At 41.9% G+C, this 27,143-nt stretch overlaps 1 protein-coding gene and 1 long non-coding RNA gene across 3 annotated transcripts in view; one reads left to right on the forward strand and one right to left on the reverse strand.

The window, feature by feature from the left end:
- On the forward strand, positions 1-24,121 carry LOC148149358 (uncharacterized). The gene is made up of 3 exons (XR_015757842.1): positions 1-90; positions 3,090-3,194; positions 24,018-24,121. It is a non-coding gene; the product is annotated as an uncharacterized LOC148149358 (long non-coding RNA).
- LOC122553394 (latent-transforming growth factor beta-binding protein 2-like) overlaps positions 1-27,143 on the reverse strand; it is a 465,241-nt gene that overhangs the window by 103,657 nt on the left and 334,441 nt on the right. The window contains exons 20-22 of one of the 2 annotated variants that reach the window (XM_087989652.1): positions 25,527-25,646; positions 9,278-9,400; positions 7,245-7,370 (exon numbers count right to left, since the gene is read on the reverse strand). In XM_087989652.1, the coding sequence (XP_087845778.1) occupies positions 7,245-7,370; positions 9,278-9,400; positions 25,527-25,646 (369 nt within the window). The remainder of the gene's footprint in view (positions 1-7,244; positions 7,371-9,277; positions 9,401-25,526; positions 25,647-27,143) is intronic. The other variant, XM_087989653.1, reaches the window with a different exon arrangement.

Raw genomic sequence — 27,143 nt, forward strand, 5'->3', positions numbered from 1 at the left:
GTTGGGTGGCTGGAAGAATACAGCAAGCCAGGCAGCATCAGGAGGTGGAGAAGTCGACGTTCCAGGTGTAACCCTTCTTCAGGACCATGGGTGGGTATAGGGGGAGCTGTAGATAAAGGGGGGTGGGGAGGGGGGCGGAGCAGGGTGGTGAAGTGGGGCTAGGTGAAGACAGGTAGAGAGTACGGCCTGGTTGGTCAATGGGAGGAATGAATCCGGTTGGTGGCAGGGAGGAGTGGAAGGGCAGGGGAGGGGCTGGGAAGGGAGTTGAGGGAAGAGAAGAAAGATTATTTGAAACTGGAGAACTCAATGTTGAGTCCTCCGGGCTGGGGCTGCCCAGGAGGAAGATAAGGTGTTGTTCCTCCAATTGCGGGGTGGTTCATTTTGGCAATGGAGGTGGCCAAGAATGGTCATGTTGGAAAGGGAGTGGTTGGGGAATTGAAATGAGCGGTGACTGGGAGGTCTGGTTGGCCCCTGCGGGCCCGGCTGCGATGCTCAGTGAGCCGTTCCCTAAGTTTACGTTCGGTCTTACCAACCTCCATTTTAAAACGCTCCCTTTCCGACATGACCATCCTTGGCCATCTTCCAATCTTTCTCTTACAGCTCTCTCTTCTGAAGGGAGGCTGGATAAGCTTGGATGTTTTCTTTGGAGTACAGAAGGCTGAGGGGAGACCCAATAGAGGTGCATACGATTATATGGGGCATGAAGATGGTGAATGGAAAGTAGCGTTTTGCCTTTGTTGAAGGGTCGATAACAAGGGGGCATAATTTTAAAATGAAAGGTAGAAGGTTTAGAGAGGAATTTGAGAATCATAGACTCCCCACAGTGCAGAAAGAGGTTATTCAGCCCATCAAGTCTGCACTGATCTTTCGAAAACTATCTCCATCACCCTAGGAAGAAGTGGGTACTGCAGATGCTGGAGATAAAGTCAAGATTAGAGTGGTGCTGGAAAAGCACAGCAGATCAGGCAGCATCCAGAGCAGAAAAATTAACATTTCGGGCAAAAGCCCTTGATCATTGAATCCATTCCTATTAAAGGGATTTTGCCTGAAATGTCAATTTTCCTGCTCCTCAGATACTGCCTGACCTGCTGTGGTTTTCCAGCACCACTCCAATCCTGATACCCATCACCCTAACCAAACCACCCAGCCGGCACATGCCTGGACACTACAGGATAATTTAGAAAGGACAATCCTGCACATCTTTAGACTGTGGGAAGAAACTGGAACACACGGAGGAAACCTATATAGACATGGGGAGAACTCCACCCAGACAGTTGCCCGAGGGCGGAATCGAACCCTGGTCCTGGGTCCTCTATGCCAATTCTTTTGCCAACCAGCCTGTAGGAGGATTTCCTGTAAAGTCTGAGGGAACCTCCAGAGGCCCTGAGGGTTGGGGGATGTGCAATGAGGGTAGCCTTCCCACAAAGTGTATCAATCCGATCTGTAGTGGAACCCTTTTGGCACGTGCCAGGGTGCTTTGGCAGCTGTGCGGGTCATAGTCCTGAATCTCGTTTGGAATCGGATTTGATTGCAGAACAACAATGCCCAGTCTTGGACAACAACAGCCCTCCAGCCAGTTTGTTGACCAGTGTGTTCAGACAAGCCCATCACTGACCTGCAGCAAGGAGTGTTGATTCTGAAAATTCTGATTTTGGAAGTAAGGGGTGCAACACTAATTGCCCGCCCCAAATTGCAGGAACAAATCAAGAGTTAAGTGTCTGGAACTACCTGTAGGTCAGACCAGATAAGGAGGACAGATAGCATTCTCTAAAGGGTACTAGCGACTCAGATATGTTTTTAACCACAGTGAGAGCTTTTTATTCCAGATTTACTAATGTCACAGCCTCATGTCCTTTAAATATTAACCTGGGGTTCTGGATTACTCGGCCACTAAGCCACTGTAAGATAATGCAATCAATTTCGCTGTGCTATGTACTGGGTCAAAGTTAAAAATCACACAATAACACCAGGTTATTGTCCAACAGGTTTATTTGGAAGCACTAGCTTTCAAGGCACCACCTACCACCAGTGGCACCCTTATACCATCCAAAATCAGAATTTTCAGAATCAACACTCCTTGCTGCAGGTCAGTGGTGGGCTTGTCTGAACACACTGGTCAAAAGACTGGTTGAAGGGACAATTGTTGTCCAGGGCTGACCATCGTTGATTAGATTACTTACAGTGTGGAAACAGGCCCTTCGGCCCAACAAGTCCACACCGACCTGCTGAAGTGCAGCCCACCCAGACCCATTCCCCTACACCTAACACTATGGGCAATTTAGCACAGCCAATTCACCTGACCTGCACATTTTTTTGGATTGTGGGAGGAAACCGGAGCACCCGGAGGAAACCCACACAGACACGGGGAGAATGTGCAAACTCCACACAGTCAGTCGCCTGAGGTGGGCATTGAACCCGGGTCTCTGGCGCTGTAAGGCAGCAGTGCTAACCACTGTGCCACCGTGCTGCCCAATCTCAATCAAATCAGGACAACCACCTGATGAAGAAGCAGTACTCCGACAGATGGTGCCTCCAAATAAACCTGTTGGACTATAACCTGGCATTCTGCAATTTTTGACTTTGTCCACCTCAGTTCAACACCGGCACCTCCAAATTCTGCACTGGGTCAGCAGGGCTTGTGACTATCTCCTAAAAGGTGGAAATTCAACAACCCATTATTCTGACTGATAACACACACTTTGAGTTTTAATTTCATGCATTTGCACAAAGTGTTGTATTTTGTTCCCTTTTGTCTGTTAATTTGCAATAGAAAATCTTAAAATGTAAATTTTTTTTTGGAAGTCTTTAATAGACATGACTTTTTGGTACAGTAACAAAAAAATGTTGCTCTGCTGACTTACTGTCTAAGATATTAAAGCAGGGACCTATCAAAGGATGGAACAGACTCTGTTTGAAGGAGCTTAGGGGATTTCTGGCCTGGCTTTTATACCAATTCAGGCAGGAGAGGACCCTGTGGTCTCAGGGATCAGAGACTTCAAGCAAATGCACAGGGACAGGCAGAAGCAACGGACAGAGAAGTGGGATATAATGGCCCTCATTGTTCAAAGGCTATTTTTATTCATTCACAGGATGTGGATGTCGCTGGCTGTACACTATCCATCCCCCTTGCCCAGAAGGCAGTTGAGAGTCAACCACATCACTGTGGGATTGGAGTCACATGTAGGCCAGACCAGGTAAGAATGACAGATTTCCTTCCCTGAAGGACGTAACTGAGCCAGCTGAGTCTTTCTGACAATTCGCAATGATATCATAGGTTTTATTTTTAGAATTTTTTATAGAATCCAAGCTCCACCATTTGCTAGGTGGGATTCGAACCTAGCTCCCAGAACATTAGCCGAGTTTCTAGATTAATAATCCAGCAATACTATCACTTAGCCTTTGCAAGAGGTGTAGCTATGTTTTGGGGATCCAGTTGCCTCATGCATGTCTTCATGGTCTGGTTGGCTGCTGCCATGGAGGTCTATGCTCAGCATCTCAAGAGTTTCTGGGAGAGATGCACGTTCCTGCATTCCATTGCCTCTGCCATAAGCCCCAGGCATACAGGCAAGGAGTCTGAGAAACAGGTACATACCCCAGGAACCTTTTCCAAAGGAGGAGACATGGCCAAGCCAGGTGGAATGCAGCTGATTGACAAACCAAATCCAGGCCCCACAGAAGTTTCTCTCAGGACAATCCAAAAGTGCCCCGACCCCATCTCTGACTCTCTTCAAGCTGAGGAGGTCTATTTGCCTCTGGCAAGAAGACCCTCAGCATGTAAGGGCCATCTGGATACAAGCACCCACTGTGGTCACTTGGCCAATCATCCAGCGCCTAGAGAGTCCTCCATCCTAGCTATGGTTCCTGAGACTACATGAAGATGCAGCCAGAGAGAAATGATCTTCAGAAAGTGAAAAGATCTTTAGAAAACACTTTGGTGGCTTGGGTGATAGGGCACTGTACACGAACTAAATTTGATTGGTGTTGTTTGAATTTCTGAGTAGCCGCAGATGTCACTGTGATAGCATGTGCCTGACTTGTTTGGGAAGGGGATCAAGAGTTACAAGGAGAATGGGGTTGAGAAACCCCATTCAGCTACGATGGAATGGCAGAGCAGACTTCATGGGCTGAATGGCCTAATTTTGCTCCTGTATCGAATGGTCTTTCATATGGTCCTATGATCTGATAACACTATGGTAACTTTACCTTTACAGAGAAACATATCATTGAATGTGCCATGGGTTGATATGTTGAGAATTTGCTGGCCCATGTTGAAATAGGGTGAACAAGGCAGACACAGTGCAATGGGTTATTGTAATAGTTAACTCTGTAAACAAATGTACTCGGACTTCTCCCAAGAAAACTAAGGCTCTTGGTGAAACAGATATTGAAAGTCTATTAATAACTAACAGAATACTAATATGACATCTCAGACATGTTACTGTTACATTACATAGATTGTTGACTAGCTAACTGACTAACTGGATGACTATCTATTTGAGCAGCAATCAGACTGACTGTGCAAAGAGTAAGATGGAGTTCTAGTGCCTTTCTGAGATTTGTGCAACCACACAAAAACATTTATATCCAACAAACACCTCAAGTGACAATCACTTCAGAAATGCTATTATTTTCTCTGGTTTCTTTACACAAATGCTGAGTTTTTCCAGCCATTTCTGTTTTTGTTTCTTATTTCCAGCATCCACAGTTCTTTCGGTTTTTCATTATCTTCTCTGTTTGGTTTTGACTATAGTGACTATCAATAAAAAAACTGGGGGTCAGTTAGTACAGTCGGCTGGATCGCGATGCAGAGTGCTGCAAGTCCCACGTTGTCTAAGGTTACCATGAAGGACTTTCCTTCTCAACCGTTCCCCCGTCCTGAGGTATGGTGACCCTCAGGTTAAGCCACCACCAGTCATCTCTCTCTCTAATGACAGGACAGCCCTATGGTCTGATAAGACTTATATAAGACTATAAGTTGATAAGGCAACTTCACCTTTACAATACAAACATATCATTGAATATACCCAATTCTTTAACTGTTTTCCAGAAATTAAATTCATTAGATCGTTTTGAATTACACAATTTTATTTATCAATGGGTGTGCAAAAGATGATGAGAAATCTACCTGGGTAATTATACAGATTCCTGGCCCATGATGTATTTAGTGTTAACATGGTGATTTTTTGAAATCGGTTGTGTTGATGTTTCTAATTTTAGAGTCCTTAAAATACCAATTCAAATTACTGCACAATGTTCAATATGCTTTGAATGAAAAACCTTAGCTAGAATAAAGTGCAAACGCTTTTCCACATAATTTATTCTGTCATTAATTTTTCACCTCTTTGGACATTTAAAATTATTTTTAAAATAGATGAGGAGTACCAGAAAGCTAGTCCACCTGAACATGTGTTAGATTAGATTAGATTATTAGATTAGATTACATTAGATTACATTACAGTGTGGAAACAGGCCCTTCGGCCCAACAAGTCCACACTGACCCGCCGAAGCGAAACCCACCCATACCCCTACATTTACCCCTTACCTAACACTACGGGCAATTTAGCATGGCCAATTCACCTGACCCTGCACATCTTTTGGACTGTGGGAGGAAACCGGAGCACCCGGAGGAAACCCACGCAGACACGGGGAGAACGTGCAAACTCCACACAGGAATTGAACCCGGGTCTCAGGCGCTGTGAGGCAGCAGTGCTAACCACTGTGCCACCGTGCCGCCCATGTGTTGTAACCTAACATTACCTCTTGGAAAACTTAAACATACAGTGGCTATGCAAATCTAATAAAGAGATGCTTCTGTTGTTTGTGTAAATTGGAGCTTAGCAATTCTACAAAGAACTACATATAATTCTTTGAAAACATTTAATGTTTTGGTCTCAACCACTTTATTGACAGACAGGCTCAACTGGATTAAGAAATCAGCCAGATATTACATTTGGTCTCCTTGTCTGAGGAAGGGTGTTCTAGTTATGGAGGGAATGTAATAAAGGTTGACTGATTCCTTAGTTTACAGGAATGAGAGAGACTGAATCGGTTAGGTCTTTATTCACTGGAATGTAAAAGAATGAGGAGTGATCTCATAGAAATCTATAAATTTCTAACAGGACTAAACAGGACAAATGCAGGAAGCATGTTGACTGGGAAGTCCAGAAACAGTAGTCACAGTGTAAGGGTATGTGGTAGGGACTGAGATGAGGAGACATTTCTTTACCCAGAGATTAGTGGGACTCTCTGCTACAAACAGATTGGAAAGGGTGATGGTGGATGATTGTTTTTGTAATTGGAAGCCTGAGACCAGCGGTGTACCTCAGGGATCAGTGCTGGGACCTTTGCTGTTTGTTATGTACTAATGTTAGTGACTTGGATGCGAATGTAGAAGGTTTAATTAGTAAGCTTACAGATGACACGAACATTGGTGTTGTTGTTGATACTGAGGGGGGTGGTCTCAGGCTACAGTCTGATATTGATCAGCTGGAAACTTGGATAGACCAATGGCAGATGCAAGTTAATTATGATAGGTGTTATGAGATGCATTTTGGAAGGTCTAATAAGGGAAAGAGAGACACAATTAATGGTCAGTCCCTTGAGAGTACTGAGAGCAAAGGGACTTTGGTGTACAAGCCCATTGATCCTTGAAGGTGTCAGCACAGGTAGGCAGGGTGGTAAAGAAGGTCTTTATTAGCCAGGGTGTAGAATAAAGGAGCAAGGAAGTCTTCTTACATCTTTATAAAACTTTGGTTAGGCCACAGGTGGAATATTGTGTGCAGTTCTGGTTGCCACACTATTAGGAGAATGTGATTGCACTGGAGAGGGGAGATTCACCAGGATGTTAACTGGGATGAAAAGCCTCAGTTATGAGGAGAGACTGGATAGGCTCGGTTTGTTTTTGTTGGAACAGAGGAAGCTGAGGACAGATCTGACTGAGGTATACAACACTATGAGAGGCCTGCACAGAGTAGAATGTGAGAATCTCAGGCATACCCAAGAACAGCTGGCATAAATTTAAGATGAGGAGTATTTGGTTTAGAAGAGATCTAAGAAAATCCTTTTTTCACCCAAAGGGTGGTAGATATATGGAATGTACTGCCTGAGAGAATGCTGAGATTGCTGAAGTAATTGACTGGGCGGATGGCAGTGGCATTTTACGTTTCATTATTTGGCCCATTCTTCATGTTTCAATAACCAGAAGTGATTTGTTTTGTACCATGGAACATCAAGACACTGCCTACCTTCACATCTGTGTCTGTCTTCTGATAGTTTGTAGCCAAGACTGCAGGATGAACATTCATAAGATCCCTCAGTGTTTGTACAAAGTCCATTGAAACAAACATCAAGAGTCATACATTCATCGATATCTATAATACAAAACACAATAAACTGAGTTCACGTTTCTTTTATGCATAACTTTGGAGAAAAGTAATGGGCTTTTCAACCAATTGATGAATTACTTTTGTATTCAGTCCATCTTGAAAATGCTAAATATATTCTGGAAGAATTTTGTAGGTATAGACCTAGGAATATACATTTAATGGAAAAATGGATGGAATATGAGCAGAGAGGTTCAGGAAGTCAAATGCATTAAAATGCATGTACAAGTAATGGCAAAAAAGAATGGAAACAGCGTTTTGGAATGTATAAATAGGGATATGGGATGAAATGTGATTATTTAATTCACCCCCAGACTTTTCCCTATCTTGGAGCTGGGTAGGAAATGGGGCGGGTTGTACAGGCTGGCTATGTCGGAAGGGGAAAATGAGGGCGGAGTGCTGGTGAACTTCCTGACTCAACCAAGATAAAGCTAGAGGTGGGAAAGGGCGAGGAACTCCTCCTCACCTGCAGGTCACTTGAGGTCCTTCAGTGAGTCAATGAGTGGCCCCAGAGATTTAATTGTTTCATCACCAATATTCTATCAATGGTGGGTGTGGGTGTTTCTGTGTGTGGATGTGGATGTGTGAATGTGTGTGCATATGTCTTTGTATCTGTGTGTCTGTGTGGGTAAGTGAGTGTCTCTGTATGAGTGGGTGTGGGTGTGTGTGTGTGTGTGTGTGTATATGGCTCAGTGGTCAGCACTGATGCCTCACAGTGCCAGGGACCGGGGTTCGATTCCAGCCTCGGGTGACTGTCTGTGTGGAGTTTACACATTCTCCCCGTGTCTGCGTGGGTTTCCTCTGGATGCTCCGGTTACCCCCCACAGTCCATAAATGTGCAGGTCAGGTGAATTGGCTGTGCTAAATTGCCCATAGTGTTCAAGGATGTATAGGTTAGGTGCATTAGTCAGGGGTAGTTGTAGAATAATAGGGTTGGGGAATGGGTCTGGGTGGGTTACTCTTTGGAGGACTTGTTGGGCCAAAAGGCCTGTTTCCACACTGTAGGGATTCTGTCGTGTGAGTGGGTTTGTGTATGTGTCTGTGGTTGCTTGTGTTTTTGTGTTGGATTGGAGATGCTGCAGTAACAGCCTGCAGTCTCCAAGTAGGATCAGAGGGTTGAGAGTTTTGGGGGGAGGGTGGGGGATAGTGGGGGAGTGGGGCGCAATGGGCTGGCATGGCTCTCATTATTGGGCTAATCACAAAATCACAGAAATGCCAAGGCACGGAGAGGGTCATTCAGCCCATCATGTCCACACCGGTTCTGCAAATGAACACCGTTACTTGCTGCCAATCTGCTTTCTCCCCTCATACCATTGCACATTATTTCCATCCAAATGCTCATCCAATGCCCTCTTGAATGCCTCAGTGGGATCTGCCTCTACCACTTTTCCAGGTCAGTGCACACATATACCCACATCCCTCTGCTCCTGCACCCCTTTTATGAGTGAACTTTTATTTTACATTGTCTTTCAGTGTGTTTCCTTCCAAGTGCATCACCTCAACACCACTCACACTGAACCTCATTTTCCACTTAGTCACCCATTCCACCAACTTCCCGGTGTCTTTTTGGAGTTCCACACTGTCCTCCTAACAGTTTACAATTCTTCCAAGTTTCATGACACCTGCAAACTTTGTAATTGTCCCCTGCATACCAAGATTCAGATCATTAATGTGCATCAGGAAAAACAAGGCTTTAAACACACTAGTTCCAGCACAGCGCATTTAAATACTCCACGCCTGGAAATTTTAAATAGCGGAAGTTAACAAAAGCCAGAGTCAACAATGGGTTGGATAAAACAAGTAACTGAGTCTGTTTTGGTGTGGGGCCATGTGTACATTCCTTCTGAGTTAAGTGGTCTAAATTATGTTGCATTTATTTAAACATGCTCAAATACCTCTGCAACTCTTCAGGTTATCCCCGGGTTCAAACCCTTGGTTACAACTGCATCGGTAGGATCCATCCACATTTATACAATTTCCATTGGCACAAATGCCAAATGTCAAGCATTCGTTCTCATCTGAAACAGGCATAAATACATCCTAACATTAGAGTTGTATGTTTCCCAAATTTTTTTTTTTAACAATTGCAGAAGGATCTAATTACAGAACAAAACAACCAAAATGCACAAGTCTTCTTTCATCGTAAATAGTTGTAACAATTGACAATCCACAAAGCTGACAGGAGTAACGCTGAAATAATGTGGAGTGAAAGGCTCTGGTGGCAACACTACTAAGAAAAGAAAAAAAAAGTTTCCTTTGTTATAAGTGTTCCGTGAAGCGCACACTATCAAGAATGTATGCACTGATCCCAATTGGCAGCACTGCATCTTGGACGTACTCAAAGACTGAAGTCATTCATCCAACAAATAAATAACAGGCTTCTTGTAGTACTGTCCATTGTATGGCAACAACAGGTAAATAAGCCAAAACTACTCAGATGACACTAGTTGCAATTCAGTTTTGTTTCAATCACTCAAATAACAATTAATGTTTCTTTTTCTTCCACCTTCTCATCACTATTTTGATCTTTATTTTGGATGTTCTGAACCATGCTGGGACAAAATTTTCAGAACGTTATAATTTTACCAGTTTCCAATCCAAGTGCCTTTTTTTTTACATGTTATACAGTCGTAGATTCATACAGCTTGGAAACAGACCCTTCAATCCAACTCGTTGGTACTAACCAGATATCCCAACTAATCTAGTCCCATTTGCCAGCATTTGGCCCATATCCGTCTCAACCCTTCTTATTCATACAGCCATCCAGGTGCCTTTTAAATGTTGTAATTGTACCTTCCTCCACCACTTCCTCTGGCAGTTCATTCCGTACACTAGTGTACTGATACTTTGTCTTTTAATATAGAACAGTGCTTTGCAAAAAAAAAATTGCAATGTTGGAAATTAGAAACTAAAACAGGAATGCTCAACAGGTCTGGCAGCATCTGTGAAGAGAAACCACAGTTAATGTATTTGGTCCAGCAAAAATTCTTCAATGCTTTGCAAACATTTTATGCAATGTCACCCCAGTAAAAATGGAGAGACGGGAAATGGAGAGAAGACGTATGAGAGCTGTGAAGGTTCATGAGAGTGAGGAGGGATTATTGGAAGAATTCCATAACCCCAGTTATTGCTGTGAGCTCGCAACCCCAAAAGCTCATGTTATGATCTTACTCTCTTTGGGAATCCCTGGTCCACAAGTATCATTAAGATTCACTGCATTATCAGTGGCAGCAGGACTATGCACTATGTGATTGTCTCTGCTCAGAGATGCTGAGAACAATACTAACTCTGAGCTCTGATCTGGTTGAGATCAGTTGACCTAGTGGAAACTAGAGATGAACTCCCTCTTCATGCTCTTAAGTCATTGTTCCAAGCACCATGTCATTTAACTTGTCCTTGGATGCAGGAACTGTCAGCAATGCCGCACCAATTGTCCATTGCTGTTGCAACAAAAAGATGTAGTCTGCCATCTCCTGGAACCACAAGTCATAAGTCATGGTGCTCCCATTGTGAGGTTGGTTGAGGAATTGCAGAATATTTACCCATCAACACATAAGGAAAAACATAAGTCCACATAAAGATGATGCTGCTCTTGTTGGTGGAGCTTGTGGAGGAACAATCAAAGTAACCTTTATACATTACAAGCAGTGGTTTAAAAAGATGCACCATCACAGACTAGGACAACACAAATGTCCAAAAATGTGATCATTTTTAAAATTCATTCATGGAAGGAGGGCATCGTTGATCAAGTCAGCATTTATTGCACATCCCTAATTGCCCAGACAATAGTTAAGCACATCACTGTGAAGTCACATGTAGGCCAGGGCAGGTAGGGCTGACAATTTCCTTCCCTCAGGACATTAGTGAACCAGATGGGTTTTTCCAACAATTGTCAATGGATTCATGGTCATCCATTTTAGTCTCTTAATTCCAGATTTCTATTGAACTCGAATTCTACCATCTGCTGTAGTGGGATTTGAACCTGTGTCATTAGGATATTACTTAGGTCTCTGGATTAAGTTAGTCTAGTGATAATACCACTAGTCCATCATCTACCTTGTCGTATGTTTATTGCCCACATTCAAAGAACAAATGCTTAAAAACTGTAGTTTTTCTTTTATTTTCCAAATCTCAGATGTTAACATAGATCACGAACACAGTCCGCTTTTAAACAACACCAAAGGAAGTATGTTTTATAATATTCTTCCAACCAAAAGATAATTGACCTGTAATGGCAATAGTTTTGAGAGGATGGTGACAGTGCCTGGGGTCAGGAAGATTTAGCATGTGTGTATTAGTGAGGAGCTGGATGGAGATGATTTGAGGCACCAGATGAAACTGGAAAGATGAGTATGGGACTAAGAAAAGCAATATGGCTTAACTTTCCCATTAGCGTCAAGTTATCTGACACCATAAGTCAGATTTGAAGGAAACAGCCTGGCATTTGGCAGTAAGGTGGATTTGGCATGAATTTAGAAGTCACAGGAGTAGCAAAGGATAAGGGACTGTACAGGAGCCAATTCCAACACATCATGGCTCATCACGGAATTACTGAGGGACCTGAGCGGCAATGGAAAACAGGAAACAAAAGACTGGCCCGTGATAGGGTTGGCCCTCACTTCCAGATGCTAATCTGAAGATCCTCCTTGAGGCAGTAGGAGAGATTGGAGATGCCCCCTTTGCACAGGGCTATAGGAGAAGGCCATCTGAAACAAAGCAAACACACCCTGTGGTGGCTGAGAACACTAGGAGGTGGAAAATAGTAGAAGATCAGTAGAAGAAAATAAATTGTTCAATTGGGTTCTTCCTGTATGCAAGGGTGAGGACATCACTAGATTCTCACAAGGTCTTTGGTTGTTCAGAGTTGTCCAGGGTACCCTTTATCATTGTTCTTTCATGCAATGTGGGCTGTCTTTGGCATTTCCTGCCTGTCCTAATTGTCCTTGAACTGGTGGTTTACCAGACCATTTGAGGAGATAGTTAAGAGTCAACAAGATCTCTGGGGGTTTGGAGTCACATGTAGGCCAGACTCAGTAAGGACAAGTCCTAAGAACATTTGTAAACCAGATGGGTTTTCATGACAATAGCTTTCACAGTCTTCATTTCTTAGACCAGCTTTATATTTCAGACTTTTATCAACAGATTGTAAATTCCATTGGCTGTTATGGGGGATTTGAACCCATATCTCCAGGGCACTGCCCCGGGCTACTGGACCATTAATCCCGTGAGATTCCCATTACACTAGTATCTATGCCCCCGACTGTTCTCTCAGCAAGGCTCAGATCTGTCTTGTTGGATTATGTTTCCCAGAACTGATAGGAGTAGCTTCCTATGTCAGTGAATCGCTAGCATTGGTCACAGAGGCCAAAGGGTTTCATACCTCTCTCAAGCAAATAAACTGCCCCACCTCATCTTCATTCACAAGGCAATCCATAAATATGACCAAGAACAGTGACTGAGATGGTGACTGAAATTGGAGGTCAGTGTGTTAAACAAACCACCTTGAAATAGAACATAGAACATAGAACAGTACAGCACAGAACAGGCCCTTCAGCCCATGATGTGCCGACCATTGATCCTCATGTGTGCACCCTCAAATTTCTGTGACCATATGCATGTCTAACAGTCTCTTAAATGTCCCCAATGACCTTGCTTCCACAACTGCTGCTGGCAATGCATTCCATGCTCTCACAACTCTCTGTGTAAAGAACCCGCCTCTGACATCCCCTCTATACTTTCCTCCAACCAGCTTAAAACTATGACCCCTCCTGTTAGCCATTTCTGCCCTGGGAAATAGTCTCTGGCTATCGACTCTATCTATGCCTCTCATTATCTTGTATGCCTCAATTAGGTCCCTCTCGTCCTCTTTTTCTCCAATGAAAAAAGTCCGAGCTCTGTCAACCTTCACAAGATAAGCCCTCCAGTCCAGGCAGCATCCTGGTAAACCTCCTCTGACCCCTCTTTAAAGCATCCACATCTTTTCTATAATAGGGTGACCAGAACTGGACGCAGTATTCCAAGTGCGGTCTAACCAAAGTTTTATAGAGCTGCAACAAGATTTCATGACTCTTAAACTCAATCCCCCGTTAATGAAAGAAATGTACACTCATTTCTTCTATAATGTGACAGCCATGTTCCTGTGCGATGCCGCACTACACGAAAATCATGCAATACAAATAACACTTAAGTGTCGGTGACCTAATCACATTATATCCAATACACATTTTACAAGTTCATGTTTTAGGAACAGAGTTCCCTACTCACCAATCGCGTTGCAGCCATTTGCATTAATGAAAGACACATTATAGCAAGAACTGACTGTATATTGTTTCCCTTATTGACTCATGTCACAAGATATTTGAGCCTCATTTATTTAATTGTGATATAGGATAAGAGGGAAAAGTGCATGAAGGTGTGTGTGTGTGCCTATAAGGGGAACAGTGAAAACTATGTATGGTCCATACTGTAGGGTATCTAATCTAATCTGGATCAACTCACTGGCAATAACAGGCGATTATTCCAGGTTGCAAGTTCAGTGTAAGTACCTTCAAAATACTCTCAATGGCAGTTCCTTGACCCTTACTGTTCTCCTGGATTAGAAGAGATCAGGTAATGAAATGACCCCTGAACATCGATACATTTTAATGATATCCTCAAGGCCTGCTCCACAGCTGGGGCACTTCTGTATTCACAACTTTCCTCTTCCACCAATAAGTAGAATGTCCTATTCTAAGACATTACTTTCTTTAAGGTCCATACCATTTTTAAGGTTCACACATTTCTGGAGGACTATGTTATAGAGCACACAGTGGACCGCCATAATGAGAGAGACCCTCACAGGCTGACCAGTCCAGGCAATACGACCGGATCTTCAGAGGTCTGATGGCTTTCCAGATCATGGTCCTTGCAGCTACCTTCAGTCTTGATCCCTAATAAAGGTGCAAGTCCTGATACTTTGAGTATGATACCTTGCCTGCTAGAATCCAGCAGCGCAGTTAGATGTTGGAATGAAGAGCTGCCAGAGGATGAAGAAGCAGCTGCCAAGACAATGCAGACAAGCATGAAGTTTTTGTTGTAGTTACAGGGCAGTTAATTGTGGGGGGAATGAAAGTTCTTCTAGTTGATAAATGTCTCTTGGTGGCCAATGGGTGCCTTGATGATGACATGAATGAAACTGATGACATCTTGAAAGTGGAAGAATCCAGCAATGGTGACCCAACTACTGCTTTTTGCGCCTGCAACCCATATCTGACTGGAATTGAATATCGTCCTGATCTTGCAAATTCAGCATCACTGAGTATGATATACAAGATTATATTACCTTCTAGTCCCTTGCCTCTCTCCCCAGTCCTCACCCTTGCATACAGGAAGAACTCAATTGAATGGCTCCACCTCTCCTGCTGACATTACTTTTCATCATTTCTGCATCTAGAATGTGAAATGCCAGCTATTACCTTGCTTGCATTCCTCTGGACTCTATTACATTCAATTCATTTATGCCTCAGGTGGGTGAAAACACCCTGCACTTCCTATACACATGTAGACCATTCTGCAGTTCCTGCATAGCCAATGCATCTGTGTGTCAACGGCACAGCACTCCTCTCAGGTATGTTCCTTTAATGGACTCACTCAAACTGATATTATGGTCAGAACTAACTCCCTGCTGCATTACAATAGTTTACCATCATAGGTCTGGACAGCACTGGACTGATCTTGCAATCCCAAACTATCCCTGAACAAGCTCCTTCATTAATTCATTTCCCTCATTGCAGATTTCAAGGCCTGCATTCCTTTCCGTCCTGATGAAATTTGCTTGTGGCAGTCATGGTGCTGGGAAATCAGCACACTGCCTGGCAGTACTATTTACAACGTCTCTACCTCCCACAATATATAAATCCTAAACTACAGCATTGTACTTGCTAAGTACTTACAGATGAAGAATAATCCAATGTTAAATTTAGAACGATTCTGTATTCTGTTCATTTTTTACACCAAGTCATGTCTCTTCTCTATCACAGGTTGTGCATTTGCTATGTCAGCCACAGCTCAAATGCTCGTGTTTTCATCTCTCGATGAGAAACTTGTGTGTTCAAGTCCCACTGCAAAACTTGAGCTCAAGATTATAACCTGACGCTCTAGTATTACCTGAGGGAGTGCTGCACAGTTGGACATGCTGTCTCTCAACTGAGAGATAAAGCCAATACTCGGAGTAAATTATTACAGATGCTAGAATCTGTAATGAAAACAAAAAAAAACCTAGCTTCTGATATGAAAACACTTCATTGTTAATATTTTTCTGAAGATTCATGTTTCAAGAATTTTGAATCATGGTTAATTTGAATAAAAATTGAGGAGGTACCTGAACCATTTGTTTTTAAGGGGATCACGAAAGGATATTTCATTAAAAGACACTTCTTGGAAATCATGTGGTTTACACTAAGTAAATGGTCAAGATTTTTGGCTGTTGGATTTACTGCATGTTGCTCATCTTCAATTAACTGTTAGATTTACTGGAAGTCATCTGTCTGAGCTTGCGGCTGGCAAAGGGTAAAGTAATTTTGGATATTGTTGGGAATACAGCTAGGGTACAACCTTTCATGAAGGGAGAGATTCCCCAGCTCAGCCTCTGAGAAAAAGGATCCAGTAAAACAGCTGAAATACCGAGTCAACCGTTCTCCTGAAAAACCTCGGAATTCAGATCATTCCGAATGCAAGTCTGTGTTAGGATTCGGCGCTCTCACCGCTGTGGCCCGGGTTCAATTCCCGGTCAGGGATAGCTTCTGTAATGGGCAGCATGGTGGCACAGTGGTTAGCATTGCTGTCTCACAGCTCTAGAGACTCGGATCCAATTCCGACCTCAGGCAACTGTGTGGAGTTTACACATTCTCCCAGTGTCTGCGTGGGTTTCCTCCGTGTGCTCCAATTTCCTCCCACAGTCCAAAAATGTGCAGGTTAGGTGAATTAGCCATGCTAAATTGCCCGTAGTGTTAGGTGAAGGGTAAATGTAGGGGAATGGGTCTGGGTGGGTTGCTCTTTGGAGGGTCTGTGTGGACTTCTTGGGCTGAAGGGCCTGTTTTCACACTGTAAGTTATCTAATCTAATCAATCTGCGTCAGGATGCTGACTGATATCCATCCTGAGTATTTCAGATTTTTTTTAATTCAAGAGCTAATGGTGAGTTTTTTTCCCCCAAAATTCAGTATTTAACTTTTTTTTCATTAAATTGTGTATGCATGTCAGGGTTTATTTAGGAAGGAGAATATACTTTCATATTTCAAATTTTGTCTTAATCAACTTTATAACTTGGCTGAATAATTCCTGATTTCACAACAGACCAATGATTTTATTGTTTACTCGCAAAACCTGGTTGATGGATCTTATTATCCTAAAGCTTGTCCCCATCCCACCTGACGAGCACCTCTTCTAATGTTCAAAGCCTCTACAGTAGACAGGCAGAAGGCTGGAAGAACACAGCAAGCCAAGCAGCATTAGAAGGTGGAGAAGTTGATGTTTCAGGTGTAACTCTTCTTCAGGACTTCCTTCACCTCCTGATGCTGCCTGACTTGCTGTGCTCTTCCAGCCTCCTGACTGTCTATTTTGGATTCAAGCATCTGCAGGTTTTTTTGGTTATAAACCTGTACAGGCAGTCATCTGGTTGCAAATAGGATCTGTTCTGGAGTCTCTCACAAGTCAATTTGTTTGCAAGTCGGAGTACATTTCAGGAAAGCGTAAGTACAGAAGAATATTTATTTTTTGGGTCTTTAAATTTTAAAACTATGTATGAGATCACATTTTGTAAGTATGAACATTTGTATGTCAGATGTTTGTAAATTGGTGAGCCCGCTGTACATCCTCCACTACACATGCACAATGGCAGCCAATATGTACCTTCCATTAGATGCAGCACAACAAGATGCCAAAGTTGTTGTGACAGATCCTTCCAAACCTCTGATCTCTACCTGGCTTGAAGAAAAGAACAGCAAATGGATGTAAAAACCATCCTGACATGGTACTGTATCATCATGTCTTCACTGTTGCTGGATCAAAATCATGAAACACCTCCCCCCACCAACCACACCCCCCCCCCTCCCCCAACACACACACACACACAGACACAGACACACACACTATAGCAACTCAAAATGATGGTTCACCAGAGTTACTCGGGAACTGGTCTTGCAAGTGATGCTCATAACCCAAATGAAAACAAAACTGGGTTTGCTGACTGACCATTTACATTGCTAGGACTTACTAATGATAAAATTCAAGATTTCCAGGTCTCTTACATTTTACTTTTATTTATTGCAGCATTATTTGCTGCTTATTTTCTCTACTGTGTGCAAAACAGGAGTCCACTGCCTTGCACTTAATTTCATCTGTCACTGCTTAGCTCAGGAATTTGCCCAGACCATTACATGATTTCTTGTTTGTAGTAATTGATTCCATTAATCCTCATCATCGTGAGCTGAGACCTGAGCTGGGATCCAGATTGGAGAAGGGCGAGAGAGAAAGAGTGAGAGCGCGAGAGAGAGAGAGCAGGAAAGTGCCTTGATTTGGAAACAGGAAAAGCCAAAAAGCTGACCACACTTATTATATGCAATTTATCCTTATTTTCGCAGCATGTACAGCATGCAATCATGTTATTAAACATGTGATCTGACCATTTTGGTAACTGTCCATCTTCCTAAGTGCACTTCAACAAATGATAGATATTCTGTTTTCTTGTTATTCGTCAGTAACTCAAATTGAGTAATGTACTTGAGAAGCTCAAACAAGCTTCTTAACAGTTTAGATTACAATTTGTAGTGACTGATAACTATGTATGTATCTCCTGCTATTCTGCTCCATGCTGGGCTGAACTTGGCAGTGGGCTGTATGGATTATACCTCGGTCCTGGGCTTATTAGCATTTAAAGCAGCACAGCTCCTGAGCTACGAACAACATCCACCTTTTCGCCCCCAGTATAATTATTTTTAACTCATTCACTGGCTGGACCAGCATTTATTGCCCATCCCTAACTGCCCAGAGGCAGTTAAGAGTCAACCACATTACTGTGGGTCGAGTCAAATGTGGGCCAGACCAGGTAAGGATGGCAGTTTCCTTCCCTGAAGGACATTAATGAAACAGATGGATTTTTCCAATAATTGACATGGTCATCATTAATCTTTTCATTCTAGGTTATTATTGAATTCAACTTTCACCATCTACCATGGCAGGATTTAAATCCAGGTCCCTAGAATATCACTTTTGTCTCAGAAACAGCAGTCCAGCAATAATACCATTAGGCCATCATCTTTCCTTGGATGATAATAATACATAGGAAGGGTGAAAATATGTATATGCTACCATAGTTACAAATCTACTTATACAGAAGCAACAGTACAAACATTTACGAGTTGAAGTGTGGAGATGAAGTACTGGTGCTTTGACAGTCCTTTTGGATATTGTGATGGTGAAACCTTTGGGAGATTTATATTTCATTCTAGGGCATCCTTGACTTGGGCATCTTGGTCTGTTGCTGTCACCTTGGTTGTCCATTGTTCAAGCTTACTTCTGTGTGTTGTTTGTTCATATTTGGCATATTGCACAGAGTCGCTTTACTTAGTTTCTGTTTCTCTCAACATTGCTTCATTAGTTTTGAGATTTCATGGAATCTAAGTTCATTTCGATATCTCTGTGGGTAACCATGACTTTCAGGTTCGTCTTCTTTCAAGACATTGCACGGCAGGATACAAGTTTGTGTTGACAATACTTGTTTGAGTGGCTCAGATGCATGTAGACCACCTTGCTGCGATATATACGGGACCGTCTTCTCTTCCAACTTCTTTTTAATGATGATGCCTTGTTGAAAAACTAGGTATGCATAGTGCCAGGGAGTTTTAAAAAAGGAGGCATTTCTGCAGATCTTCTTTATCTTGGGAAGTAGGCATATATCTTAACTCTATAACATTGCCTGTGTCAGGACATATCCTATAACTTGAACAGATGGAGTCAAAAAAGTTGTGACCTGCATTCATTTGGTACTCCTTGCCGTTGAAGACAAATTCTTCAGGATATCATTGGTGAGTGTAAATTTAAGTCATGCATTTTATTGGTTTTGCCCATCGCCGAAATATTATCAGGAAGACAAACTCATCCAGGGATATTTTCTGTAATTCCATCTCTAACATCCTGGAACATCTTGAGTGACAGACAGATTGAAAGGTAATCTCTGGAAGCAAATCCCCCATATGGCACCCTGAAAACAGTGATTTCCTGAGATCGCATTGCCAAATCAGATAAGAAATATCTTTGTTTGGCATTGAGCTTGGCAAGAATTTAACTTCTGTGAATTTGGGATTCAATTCCTCCAATGTCAGAAATTTGTATGGGCATCTCTTTACAGGAATGTTTAGATATCTGGGGTTTAAACACGCTCCGAGTGTACCACCTTTCCCCAGCATGCACATAATAGAACTACATTAAGTTTTTCACTTTACTCTTAAGCTTCTCCTGTATATGAAACACTGCACTTTCTTGACAAGCTTTTTGACAGAACTGCACCATCTTCTTCACGAATGTAATGTAGTACTCCCCACTTGCCCAGATAAGTGCAGCTCCAACAACACTCAAAGCTTGACATCATCCAAAACAAATCTGGCACCTTGATTGGCACCACATTCACTCCCTCCATATCAATGCTCAGTAGCAACTGTGTGTACCTGTCTATAAGATGCACTGCAAACATTCATCAAGGCTCCTTATACAGCACTTTTCTAACACATGGCCAGTACCACGAGAAAGACCAAGACAGCAGATACATAGAAACACCACCACCTGGAAATATTTTGCCATTCCTTCAGTGTTGCTGTGTCAAAATCCTGGAACTTCACTCTTAATAGCATTACAGGTGTACCTGCATCAAATGGACTGCAGTGGTTCAAGAAGGCAGCTCACCACCACCTTCTCAATGGTAACTATGGATGAGCAATAAATAGTGCTTACCCACACCCCATGAATGAGTAAGTGGCCGAGAGAAACCAAGCCATGCGACAATGCAGAGATTAGAAAGTCACTCTACTGATTTCTCAAGATTTTATTGCAGAAGCAATTGGATCCAAAATATTCCTCTGCTTAAACGCAGTTTAATAGAGATCAAAAGAGTCAATAACATCTGTCAAAAAACATATAATGGGTTAAATGCCAAACAACACTGCCATTTTTAAAAACTTAATTCATTGGATGTGGGCCTTGCTGACCAGACCAGCATTTCTTACCCATCTCTAATTGCCCAGAGGGCAGTTGAGAGTCAACCACATTGCTGTGGGTCTGGAGTCACATGTAGGCCAGACCAGGTAAAGATGGCATCTTCTGTTCCTTGCAGGACATTTAGTGAATCAGATGGGGATTTTCCCAACAATTGACAATGGACTCACGGTCATCATTAGACTTTTAATTCCAGATTTTAAAAATTTAATTCAAGTTCCACTATCTACTGTGGCAGGACTTGAACCCATGTCCCCAGAACATTACCTCAGTAATTGGATTAACAGTCCAGCAATAATACAACTAGGATATCACCTCCCCTCCCACCTGATATGATGCTTCTCTAAAATGTTTTGGAGTTGCAATTTTTCAAGGAATGTCGCCCTGCATATGTAATCAGGTGAGATGCTAATCCTAATCGCCACGGAAGAAGCAGATCCATAAATGTTGGATGGATGCAAAAAAAAAACTTGATAATCACAATGTGTATTTAAAAGGAATATGTTTACTTTTATGCAACTCAAGTTAGTGCACTTTGGCAGGAAATCAATGGAAAATTCAATGAAGGAGAATCACGCTATTAACATAGCCTACAAAGCAGGAGAGGTGGTACTGCAGATGCTGAAGATTAGAGTCAAGATTAGAATGGTGCTGGAAAAGCACAGCCGAGGAGCAGGAATCCTGATGAAGGGCTTTTGCCCGATACGTCGATTTTCCTGCTCCTTGGATGCTGCCTGACCTGCTGTGCTTTTCCAGCACCACTCTAATCATAGCCTACGAAGTGCAGGTTGAACCACTGGAAACCCAAAAAGAGGCAGTAAACCAGCAAGATAGCTGAATGTAAAATACTGCAGATCTTGGAAATCTGGAACAATCTCAGCGAATGTGGAGGACCTCATCAAGCCTGGTAGCTTCAAAGGACAGAAAAAAAAAGAGCCATTTCAGACCCCTGGGTTGTTGTGCAGTAAAGAGAGAGGCTTCAAGTCAGAGTGTATCAAGTCAATCAGGTCAGATTGAAGCTGCATGAACAACATTAATCTTCATCTCCCAGCGTTCAATAAAATGTTCGGTCCTAATTTTGAAGACATTGAAGTTTCACAATGCTGAAAGAAACAATGTTAAGCATGAACTCCCTGAATGTCTTTGGTGATGGAGCCATCATAATTTGAAAGTCCTTAAAAAAGATGATTCTTGAATGGGAAAGGAAACAAGAATATAGGTAAATGTTATAGCAACTATCCTGAAGTTCCCAGTGTATTTGACAAAGAAGATCTGAGGGTCTACAGCTGGACGTGAAGGTCCTTCAGGTGAATCTCAACTCCAAGTCTCAAACAATTAATCTGCCAACAGAACCTGCAGATAACTTGTCAGTCAACAAGAGCACATCAACTTCGGTAAAAAGGAAAACAAAAGAAGGGGAGGCAGACTTCAACAATATGAAAGCTAATTATGAAAAGATAATGAAACTAGAAATGTGTGTGGAAAACACAGACCATTAATGCATTTGCTGAGATTACAAACCACGAAGACACAAAAGTAAGCTGAAAAGAAAAGCCGATGCAGAGGTCTTATTAAAAAAAAGTCTTCTCTCAGCCCCAAACTCAAACCAGGCAGCTTTGTTTTTAAATTCATTCACAGCATGTGACAACCACTGGCTGAGCTAACATTTATTGCCCATCCCTAATTGCCTGGAAGGCAGTTAAGAGTCAACCACATTGCTGTAGGTTAGAAATCACATGCAGTCCAGACCAGATAAGGATAGCAGATTTCCTTCCCTCAAAGACATTAGTGAACTCCCCTAACAATGGACAATGGTTTCATGGCCTTCATTAGACTCTTATTTTCATTGAATTCAAATTCTAATATTTATGATGGTGGGATTCAAACCCAGATCATCAGAGCATTATCTGGGATTCTGGATTAACCAGAATAGTGGTATTATTATTCAGTAATAATACCATTCAGCCATCATCTACACAGATACAGTCTGATTCTACATATAAAACAGTAAAAGGATCAGTATGACTTTGCAAACCTAGACTCGATTTGAGGAAAAGAAAGAGTTAGTTTGTAATTTGCCAAATGTTCAAAGATTTGTTTGCTTTTGAAGGTATATGGATAGACCACCTATTAACAGTTTATTTTTAAAAGGTTTATAAAATGGGGAAGCAGTGTTGAGTTTGTGATGATGTGATTAAATGTGTGATTTGGCCACCTTGGTTTCTGCCAGCATTTACTAATGTCTCCTATAATATGAGGGTGCCAGAATTGAAAGATAAATCACAGAACAGGTTGTTTGGAAAGTTTTATGTTGGAGAAGAGTATCAGGGCCTGTGTTAGGTCCCAGTGATCAGAATGGAAAGGATGTTGATCGCAAAAGTTGAGGAACTCTTCAATGAAATCTGTGGGGAAGTTCCTGTGAGACCAAGAGTGTATTACCAGCAGAAAGGATTGTCCGTGTTTTCCAAGGAGGCTGCATTTTAAAAATATTTTTAAATCAAGTCACTGCAGAGGATTTCTTACAGTCAGGCAACTTTTTGAACAGTAGCCAATGCAGTAGTTCTTGCTTTATTCTTAAGGCACTACCTAAATGAAATATGTTGCTGATAATTTTGAATGATTGAATATAAAAGCCTTTTGGTTTGTTCAAAAAGAACATCTGATTTAGGATCACATTTAAACAGGCTTCAAATAAATATTAATATTGACTCATGCAGTGCATACTAAACATGCCAGAGCAATTTGTGACTTTATACCTAGTAGAATAAACTATATATCCTACCATGCCTAAAAGACAATGACTATTTTTATGGACATGCAATTATTAAAAGCAGTTTCATTGTCAGTTTTCTTTTTTTTTAAAGGAGTGCATCCTCTAAAGGATTTATTACGGCGCTCAGGGAATATTATGAAACTAGTTCAAGAAAAAAATATCCTGTTTTGTTAATCTCATACTGCTGAAAACTCACCCAAAATAAATCTGAAGTAGGAGAACACACACTGCAGTAGCACATCTGTTACACTCCCCCAGTTTTTTTAGTTTGAATTGTTGACCTCTTGCAGCATATGATCCAATATGTGACTGTACGATCAACAACATCTGTTTGAAATTTCTAAAAGAATAGGTAACTGGGGGACTGAGGCGTACAGCCTTAGTGATGAAGATGAAACACATATAAGTATTAATGCCAATGAGGAAACAAAACCAGGAAGGATATTATGCAGGATGTGCAGCAGTCATCAGTAGGTATCAAACATCTGGTACATTGTTTGACAGCAGTCTTTTAAATCTGAATCTAGTCCGTGGTACTGCTGAGCTAAGAACAAGCAAAATCCTGCTATGCAAAATTCAAATGCATCAATTCCAATTACTAGATTTTCTTCCATACAGATACAATTCATTTCTAGTGAAACTATGCTTTGTCTGGCATCGTGTCCTCCTGGCATGAGCCACACCCTCCTGGCATGGCATGGTGATCTCCTGGCGTGACGCCCTCCTGGTATTGTGTGGTGACCTCCAGGCCTGGTGCAGCAGTCTCCTCCCGTGTCGTGGTGCCAGCGCAGTGTGGAGCTAGGGCCTGGTGCGGACTGGAAGCTAAGCGTCAGCGTGGTCTGCTGTACTGAGCTTTTATTTCCAGAATGTTGGACATTTTATTTCTGTGTTGTCTAAAAACTTGTAACTAAAGAAGCTGTGCCAAGTACTTTTGTATCTATGTTGGCGCTATATACTCATTGAGAATGTGACAATAAAGGTTAGTCTACATGAAGGAATGTCATGGGCAAATTCAGTTCTACTGTGCCTGGAGGCCATTACACATCTATTTTATATGGGGCTCAGTTGAGGCTTCTCCCCCTATAAGATAAGATGTTCCAGCTTCAACAAATCAGAAGCTTCTCAGTCCTCCCAGGCCCATGGGGAGAGATGGCAACTGCTGGGATTCCAACAGTGCTCAAAACAGTGACAACAAAACAGGCTTGAAGTTCCAGGGCCAGTATCAGGGCCAGTCTTAGGTCTCAGTAATCAGAATGGAAAGGTTGTTGATCGCAAAGGGCTGAGGAACTCTTCAGTTAAATCTGTGAGTCAGTTCCCCGAGGTGTATTACCAGCAAATAGGAAGCACTTATGACTTGGTGGTAGTATCTCTGATCCAGGAGGTCCAGAGTTCAAGTCCCACCTGATCCAGAGGCATGTAATAACATCTTTGAACAGGTTGATTGGAAAATATTAAAAAAAGTTTACCAAACTGCTGCAGTTATTGAAGTAATGGTTTCCTTCCAAACAAGACCTTGTGAATAGTGTGGCGACTTGATGGTTCATAGTGCTGTATAATTATCATGACCAAAGTTCTATCTGATAGATGCACGCAATTACCTAATAAAGGAATAATCTTGTTCTGTTGACCCGTTTGTTGGCTGAATCTTTAGCCAAATGCTTAATGTGGAGCATTTGTCCAAATAGTCTCCACCTGGACTATGAATTATTGGCAGATAAGGAATGTTAGAAGTAATTTCTGCCGATTTGAAAATGAAATTGGAGACTTAGTCCAATTTTAAAAGATTTTATCTTTCAAGATCTTGTTTGCTGTAAAGTTCAAATTACAAAATTTATCTGAGCTCTTTTAAATACATTAGAAGTCAATTTTTGTTTATTTTTCCTTACTGATATCATAAGAATAGACTTTGCTTTGGTGCACATTTCAAATCTTTTACAGAGTAATATAACAAATACAGGACTGCAATGGCATAAAACTATCAGATTAAATCCACCTTCAAACCACAAGTTCAATAGCAATAACTATAAAACTATCAATTTCACTGCCTTTTTTTTTGATGCAGCTGTCAGATTTGTGACTAATTATTGAGAAGTGTCAATGGCACACAGTTTATTTTAGGAATCTTACCTACACATCGTCCATTCATTGCTTTGTATCCAACTGAACAGCTGACACATTCAAAGGAACCCAGAGTATTGATACACTCTCCAGTAGGACATGTATTGGGACTACTGCATTCATTAATATCTGTGGGATTAATCAAAAACTGAGCTCAGGTTTTTCCATTTAAAACCAGCTTGACAAAGTGACTGAATTATGTATCTGTTCAAGCCACAGCCCGGGGAGGTTTTGTTGTAAAAGCATTTAAATTGTGTCACAGTAAAAGCTAAGAACAGAAAAACATTACCACATTTTTTTCACTTATTCATGGGATGTGGGTATCACTGGTGAGGCCAGCATTTATTTGATTAGATTAGATTCCCTACAGTGTGGAAACAGGCCCTTCGGCCCAACCAGTCCACACCGACGAGTAACTCACACAGACCCACTTCCCCTCTGACTAATACACCTACACTATGGGCAATTTAGCATGGCAAATTCACATAACCTGCGCATCTTTGGATTGTGGGAGGAAACTGGAGCACCCAGAGGAAACCCATGCAGACAAGGGGAGAATGTGCAAACTCCACACAGACAGTCGCCTGAGGCTGGAATCGAACCTGGGACGCTGGTGCTGTGAGGCAGCAGTGCTAACCACTGAGCCACCGTGCCACCCCAAATTGCCCAGAAGGCAGTTAAGTGTCAACCACACTGCTGTGGGTCTGGAGTCACATGTAGGCCAGACCAGGTAAGGATGGCAGATTTCCTTCCCTTACGGCTATTGGTGAAATCCCCAAACAATGGACAATGGTTTCATGGTTTGCGTTAGACTCTTAATTCTAGATGTTTTATTGAATTCAAATCCACCTTTTGCGATGGTGGGATTCAAACCCAGCTCAGCAGAGCATTATCTAGCATTCTGGAATAACAGCTCTGTAATAATACAATTAAGCCATCATCTACCCAGACACAGTCTGGTTCAACACATAAAACAGTAAAAGCATCAGTAAGACTTTGCAAACCGAGTTGAGGAAAAGAAAGAGTTAGTTTGCAATTTGCCAAACGTTCAAAGATTTATTTGCTTTTTAAAAGTATACGGATAGACCACCTATTAATGGTTTATTTTTAAAAGGTTTATAAGTGTTGAGTTTGTGATGAGGTAATTAAACATGTGATTTGGCCACCTTGGTTTCTGCCATCATTTACTAATGTCTCCTTTAATATGAGGGTGCCAGAATTGAAAGATAAATAATAGAACAGGTTGTTTGGAAAGTTTTAGGTTGGAGAAGAGTGGTGTATGGATTCTCCTTGTTCTCCAAGGAGGCTGCATTTTAAAAATATTTTTAAATCTATTTGCTTTTGAAGGTGTATGGATAGACCACCTATTAACAGTTTATTTTGAAAATGTTTATAAAATGGGGAAGCAGTGCTGAGTTTGTGATACCATTTGGCCACCTTGGCTTCTGTCCCTCTTTACAAATGCCACCTATAATACGAGTGTGCCGGAAGTGAAGGATAAATGTCTGGAGACATATAGGCCAGAACAGGTAAGGATGGCAGATTCCTTCCCTAACGGACTTAGGGAGTCAGATGCGGTTTTCTGAAAATTGTCAATGGTTTCATGTTCATCATCAGGCTTTACCA

The sequence above is a fragment of the Chiloscyllium plagiosum genome, unplaced genomic scaffold (genome assembly GCF_037043375.1).
Source record: "Chiloscyllium plagiosum isolate Xiang-an unplaced genomic scaffold, Cpla_swu_hap1 HiC_scaffold_8, whole genome shotgun sequence".
Lineage (NCBI taxonomy): Eukaryota > Metazoa > Chordata > Chondrichthyes > Orectolobiformes > Hemiscylliidae > Chiloscyllium > Chiloscyllium plagiosum.